The sequence below is a fragment of the Anneissia japonica genome, unplaced genomic scaffold, assembly GCF_011630105.1.
Source record: "Anneissia japonica isolate Jap-2015-1 unplaced genomic scaffold, ASM1163010v1 scaffold287593_len981703_cov172, whole genome shotgun sequence".
NCBI lineage: Eukaryota > Metazoa > Echinodermata > Crinoidea > Comatulida > Comatulidae > Anneissia > Anneissia japonica.
Window position 1 is genome coordinate 351,511 of NW_022726550.1, and position 7,810 is coordinate 359,320.

At 35.8% G+C, this 7,810-nt stretch overlaps 1 protein-coding gene across 1 annotated transcript in view; it reads left to right on the top strand.

The window, feature by feature from the left end:
• Positions 1-700, top strand: part of LOC117113247 (acid-sensing ion channel 2-like) — a 15,018-nt gene extending 14,318 nt beyond the window's left edge. Inside the window, exon 9 of the mRNA XM_033256542.1 lies at positions 181-700. Within this exon, the coding sequence (XP_033112433.1) occupies positions 181-700 (520 nt within the window). The remainder of the gene's footprint in view (positions 1-180) is intronic.
• Positions 701-7,810: the final 7,110 nt, after the last annotated feature.

A 7,810-nucleotide genomic window follows, 5' to 3' on the forward strand; every position in this document is an offset into this window, starting at 1 on the left:
AGATGTGGATAAGAGACAGGAAATTATATATGTATAGGGCTATATTTTATTATTATTATTATTATTATTATTATTATTATTATTATTATTTTACAATCCAAATTATATTTCAATTAATCAGTCAATAATGATATAGGCTAAGTATGGAAACAATAACAAATTTTGTACACTTTTTTTCAGGCAAGTGTTAGAATCTCAAAAGGACGGGCTTTCAGAACAAGTGCTAGAAGAAACAGAGCAGTTCGTGACAGACGCATTCATCGAAGTCGGTCTACCGAACTATGCAAAGAATCTGCCAACAGAATATAACGAACAACTAGCTGAGCAATTTAGAATTTTCACCTACGATGCGATATTTTACTTGATCAATAAAATCAGTGATTATATTTTTTATGATCTTATATTAAAATACCCAGTTACAGAAGTTGGCTCTGAATTCTATCACACAATAATCGATGGGGCCACGGATGAACTTTCTTTCCAGATCGGCATTATAACTGACACGTTGACTGAAGCTGTTCAGCTCACGTACCCTTCACATAATTTCACCAGAGAAAATGCGGAAAATTACAATGAAGTACTGATGAAGAATATACTGAAGTCTGTGTATCCTAGGATCAGAAATGCCAGTTTAGAAGTAGGAGCAACGATTTATACTACTAGCGATCTGGCATCATTAACATATGGATACATGGTGTAAGTGTTTTGGTGTTTATATAAAATTTAAAAAAAATCTTGGGGTACGTGGCAATAGCTTGAATTAAAACTATATGTGTGAGTCACCGAAGCGGAGCAGGCAGAATTGGAGAACAAACCAACTGCTATAAACAAGACATGTCGTATACCGATACACTTGGTAGACGCTTGGCTTGATTTTTTTTTTTTAGGTTCGTGTGCAAAAAAAATCCTATTTTTTTCGTCACCGCGGAAACATCGCGCACCGCGATAAAAATTGAATTGTCATTGAAAGTTACTTTCGTAAAACAAGGTTAATTAGAACTTGAAGAAATTTACCTTAAATTAAATATTAAGTATGACAAGTAAGCAATTCCTTGAATCAATGAACTCTAATAATCCAAACGAACTGAACGTTTAATAGGAACATTCTAGACCTATTTTAAAGACTCAAGAAACGAAATTAGATGTAGGCCTACGGCCAGGCACAGGCAGCAGGCCGCCGAGGTCTTCTCCTACTACTAGCCTAGGCATAGGTACAGGGGCGTACCGTGGGGGGGGGGTCGATGGGTGCGGTGGACCCTCCTTTTAAAGAAAGTGCCCTTTAAATCTAGCATAAAATTGAAAGGAAAATACAAAATGTTACTTTAAGTAATTATATGTTCCCTATAATATCATTGTTTATTTTTCAATACAGTATATACATTTATAACTTTATTTTTAAAAAAAATTAAAAGTGGGACGATCTCACGAAAAAGAAAAAAAAATTTTTTTCTGAAATTCTTTAATCTGAAATGCTACAGGCCTGTATTCAGGAGTTTCGCAATCCAATAGGCTGGTGGTATATTGAGTGAATATAGTCTGGTGTTGCCCAAAAACTACGTTTACAATTAGGCCTATTTTGTCAGACTTGGTATTGAACTTAATGCACTAGAACGTAAAAACGTAAATTTTTCCCCTTTTGCGGTCCCCTAGCCCCAGCCTAGTTGCTCGCTTCACTCACAAATAACGCACCCCACGAATGCTGAAAGCTTCGCTAAATTGCTCCGAATTCAGCTTTCCCCCTGCGCTTTGGTTTTGACCCCCCTTAGATTTTTCACCGTACGCCCCTGTGTTATGAAATCATCCAAAGATTTTTACCTGTCTGCACCGAACAAAAAGTTAGTGACAGTGACTGTATTCTCTCTCAAATGCTTTGAAAAATGTTTATTACTTTGACGAATGTGAAAAATTACAAACAAGTTCTCCTAACACGATACAAATTACAAATAGCCTAGTTGTTCGTTGTATCCGTATTATAACTACTGCTGATGTGTAGTTAACGCGTAGGCCTACTGCAGGAGTACAGCACACAAAATATAAACACGCACACAGTATACTGATCATATCACTACAGCAACCGATGACTTGTACAACACAGTTGGTTATAAAAACTAACATTAAAAGACGGCGATTGATAAAGCAATTAGTAGAGCATGCATCATACACTAGCGGAAAATGATTATACTTAGGTTAGATTTAATACATTCAAAAATTTCCTTCGGGCCTTGCAGGCCCTCGGGAAATTTTTTCAAGCATTAAATCTAAAATTCGTATAATAATTTTCCTATAGTGTACTAGGCAGAGCTCTAATTGCCTAATATAGTTGATTTTTGGTTATGACAAAAAACACAAATTTAATGTGTTCGTCGGGTCAATCCGGACACTTCCGGTTGATGCATGGAAAGCAAGATTCCAGGTACGAATCCCGGTTTATGGGCGATTCCCCTTCATAACCGATTACATATGTTATACACATTCATCAATCACACGAGAGTCTATTTACGAGTAACATTTCTCAGGGATATATATATATATATATATATATATATATACTGTCTCTTATACACATCTAGATGTGTATAAGAGACAGGTGTGCGTGTTTATATTTTGTGTGCTGTACGCCTACGAGTTTTTCTCAATCATTTGTAAGTATCAATTGACCTTTTGACATATTATAGGTGGTATTAAACTGGTGGTGTTTACTCCATTCAACTGGTATAATAGTAAACTGTGACATAATATTCAGTAATAATAGTAATAAAGAAATAATTAATAAAATTATAATAATTGTGCGGTCATAAACGTCTGTAGGCCAACTAATTTTTCTCTATTGGCAAATATTCTCGTTGATCATTTTCGTTTTCTTTCCTTTTGTTAAACGAAGCTATAGGATTTAAAAACGATTTTGAAAGAAATTTGACATTAGTTGTCAGTTGTCTCACTTGCAGTTTTTTAAAAGCAGACGTGATATCTCTGGGTTGTCAATTTTCTTGTCCATTATGCTTGACGATTGTTCCACTTCTCTCTCTCTAATCGAACTTTGTTTCCTCGCAGAGTTGACACAAGGCAAGCCTCTCTCCCATTCTAAGTCGGTTCTGCACTCATGTTAAACCTACCCTTCCATTGACAAGTTTACAGGCTGTGGAATAACTTTCCATTCTGTTATTGATTCTTCCACTGAACAAACTTTCAGGCATGGCTGAAGTGTGCACCTTGACTCGTCTACCTGTTAACTCTTTGTTGTAATGTAATGTAATGTAATTTATATAGCGCTTTATACCTAAGTCTCAACGACCTCCAGGTGTGGACTAGACCGCACAGAAACGTTCTTCTCCCCTAATGGTTTCTTCGTGTCCGAGCTATACGGTAAACCGATACCAGCTATCTCTCGTCTGTCCACAACAGGTGCTGTATGAACCATTACAGGTGCTGTATGAACCAGTACACCGGTAGGTAACACCCTACTCGTCTCGAAAGATGTACTTGATTCTTTATAGTCTACACGAGCCATTGTTTTATCTCTCTCTCGTTCATTCTCTCTTGTTGTTTTGTTTTTTTGTCTCAACGACCTCCAGGTGTGGACTAGCCCGCACAGAAACTTTCTTCTCCCCTAATGGTTTCCTCGTGTCCGAGCTACACGGTAAACCGGTAAGAGCTATCTCTCGTCTGTCCACAACAGGTGCTGTATGAACCAGTACAGGTGCTGTATGAACCAGTACACCGGTAGGTAACCCCCTACTCGTCTCGAAAGATGTACTTGATTCATTATAGTGTACACGAGCCATTGTTTTATCTCTCTCTCTCGTTCATTCTCTCTTGTTGTTTTGTTTTTTTGGGGTTTTTTTTTTTGTTGCTCTTATTGTATACTGTAGCGTGTCACTGCTGAAGAGTAATGTTTCTTTTAAAAAAATACACAAATACACATACTGTAAACTGTATTATGTACTCTACAAATACACACCGATACCATATACCAATACCAATGAATATGCATGATTTATATAGTATGATTTTAATGAAATACAATTAAATAGAGTAACCTTGAAATTGTATTAATTTCAGGTGATCTTGGTGGCGCTCTTGGACTATTCTTTGGAGCCAGTCTTGTGGCATTTGTTGAAGCCATAGACTTTTGGTTTATTAAAAGATGCTGCGGACCCAAGAAGAAATGAACAGTCAGTCACTGCAGTGAATTATAACAGTAACACACTGGTTTGTTTCTCAAAACTAATTGGTCTGTTAGCATAAAATCAATTCTAACGTCATAAGTATAATTTTTTTTTTTGCTCTTCTCGTATACTGTAGCGTGTCACTGCTGAGGAGTAATGTTGATTTAAAAAAAATACACAAATGTACATACTGTAAACTGTATTATGTACTCCATGCAAACCTTCAAGAAATATAAGTAGAATAGTTAAACATTTGTCAAACAGGAAATAAATCAACAGTTGTCGTTGTTGAAGATCAAAATTTGAATTTGAAGGTGCTTAGAAAATGTTTCCTTTTAGATGGGCGCTTATTTGGACTCTCCAGATCTTTAATCACTGTAAATACTTTACAACGTTTGTCATTGTAGACATCAATTGGTTAGCGTTACAAAATATTTATATACTAGACTTCCCCAAAGTTCACAAGTAGTTATGACTTCGGAATCGGAGAATCTTTGAGTGTGATGAGCTACTTTAAATTTCAATACAGTAAAGGCCTATTGTAAATAGTTACAAATCACGAGTTTATAGTAAATTTAGATTACTGCAAATAGCATTAGTAAGGTCATGTTATTTGTGAAGTCAGGATTAATACTACCAGCAGTTTAAAACAACACTGCTTGTGCTTTGTTTACTCAGTGCTAATGGACCTTTCCGCTAAGCCCCGCCCCTTCGATATTGTTGCTAGGGTCGCATTGATTGTGATGAGCTTTTTCTAAATTTCATTACAGTATAGGCCTACTGTAAATGGTTATAATGGTTATAATTCACGAGTTTGTAGTAAATTTAGATTACTGCAAATAGCATCAGTAAGGTCATGTTATTTGTGAAGTCAGGATTACTACTACCAGCAGTTTATAACACTGCTTGTGCTTTGTTAACTCAGTGCTAATGGACCTTTTCGCTAAGCCCCACCCTTGGATATTGTTGCTATGCTCCCATAAAACAATAAACGTACGTAAACCACCAATGATCTCTACTATAAGCATCAGGATTGCTCATCGGCTGGTTTTAAAGTAAGACCACCGGCGCCATTTGTAAATGCTAAAGTGACGTACCAGTCTAGTCAAGTTTTTGTTGACATTGTATAAATTAGTGTTAAAAATAAATATTGTTGTAATACATAGAACTAGGCCCTATTAATAAACAATTTACATATTATAAAATGTCTTTTTTTTCACATCCTATAATCACTCAACGCACCTGTTTGTGCAGTTTAAAAGAGCGTAAGTGAAGTTACGTTGATAGTGATTGATGTCACTATGACAACGCGACTTCGCTCATGCTTTTGTAAACTGCATAAACAGACCCATCAAGTGGCTACAGTAGATAATTTGAAAACAATCCTTACGTTAAATTTAAATTTATTATTAAAATGTATTGCAAAAATCGTTATTTTTAACAATAAATCAAACAATTAATGCCAAAAGAAACTTGTCTAAACTGGTACGTCACTTTGGCTCCCCAAAATTGTCAGTGGCTTCACATTTTTTTCTGTACAATGATTGGCCGATGAGCAATCCAGCTATTATAGTAGAAATCAGTGACGACAAGTAAACACGTACCGGTACGCTAGTAATATACGCGCGTTTCCTGACCCTGTTCTAAATTGGTCAGTTGTTAGGTTTGATTGACACTCCGGATTGGTCCATTATATAAAATATTATTATTCACTGAGACAAAAAAGTACATATTTATTGTATTATATATTTAGTATACTTGTAAATGTGTATGTATATCAGAGTCTCATGAAAAGCAACACAGCACAACCTAGATCATTCTTGCGTACATTGCACACGATCCTTCAGCAACAGAAAGGGATTACGCCTGCATTTTCGGCTAAAATACCTGCTTTACACGCCTAGTCATCATCGGACACGATGGACAGTAAGAAGAAGATAAAATGTGTATGGAATTTTATGTTTTATTATTGACTACATAAAATACTGTAGATTGTATATATAAATGCTAGTATCCAAAACAGTTTTTTGCATGATGTACAATTATATGCACGTTGAGTAAAAGCACTTCTGATAGTCTGGATAGACTTAGCATGTCATGTCACTTTGCAGTATTGTGTAAAATCTTATTGATAATTTGATTGCAAAATCTAACATTTACATTAACTAATACTACTGTATAATGAAAAATGGTGCAGAGTTCTTTTAGGCATACATGTTTTCTTCTTCCTCTTCTTCTTCTTCTTGTTCTTCTTCTTCTTCTTCTTCTTCTTCTTCTTCTTCTTCTTCAGATGGTCGAAAACCAGTTTTCCGAATGCCAGATTGCCGAAACTACTTTGCAGAATCCCAGTTTGCCGAGTGCCAGTTTGCCGACTTAAAACAAGGAATCCCAGTGGGCCGAAACCCAGTTTGCCGAATCCAGTTGCATAATAACCCAGTTTGCCGAAAGTCAGTTAAAAGCAGCAAAACATTAACAGTAGCATAAAATTCACGATGGAATACTTACCGTGGACCTATTTAATACTATAGGTCCATGTTCTGACCTCTACTGCATCTGTAAGAAGTGGAGGCCCTATTTTTTTCTCCATATATATATATATATATATATAAGATGTGTATAAGAGACAGGTATGAACCAGGAAATTATTCTACCAGATGATCCTGGTGAATTTCACCAGGATTATGTAGGTGCTATACGAACATATCATCTGGTGAAAATTTCACCAGTTTCTGGTGAAATTTCACCAGGATGTTTTTAGAGTGTATGAGTACTGTTCTTGGTACAAGTTTTTATTAACAATGTAAAAAGTTTAAACACAATTGAAGGAACACAGTGAACATAAAAAACCAAGGAGACAACACTAAGCGGAACTTTCTGTTTATATAGGTCTATAAGCCTATTTTCAATTTCTGGCCTTTTATACTAGCTCATACTATTTGTCGTAACCTCTCTAATGCCGTTTTCCATTATACAGTAAAAATGAAGCGCCAACAAATTCTCATGATCTTTCATCACATGTTTTTGGCAACTATAGAGATCTAATTAATATGATTGATGTACGGTACTATGATTGATGTACGGTACTATAGAACATAAAAACATTGTCTTTAATGAATTTACTCTACCTATTTGAAAACCATGTGTCCACCTATCTCTGCCTATGGTAGTTTGGGCTGAGGTGGTAAAATTTAATGAAATAGTTCCTCTAGATTGCCGGATATGACACTCTTTTATAGTAAAATGAACATCACAGTTCTCTTTTTTTTTATTATCATCAGATAATTATTTAATTCAAATCATTATAATTATGTAAATAATGAGTTATTATGAGGAAATAATCTGGAAATAAATATTTGTTAAATATTGAATATCTCGGCCCATCATAGTTGGATAGTATGGCTCGGTAAATTAAAGTGGTGAGCAACAGGAAGCCCATATCAGGGACGTTGCCATGATTTTGAAAGGGGGGGGGGAGCCGTTATGCGAATTACGTAGGACCCCGGCGGGGTCAAGGGGGCGAACCCCCCTGTGAAGTAGCGCACTCTGAACGTTCTTAGGACTGTTTGAGAGGATAAAGTGAAAATTGCAATAGACGTATTATAAATAAGCTAAAAAATAATTATATAATAAATCAATAGTGGCAG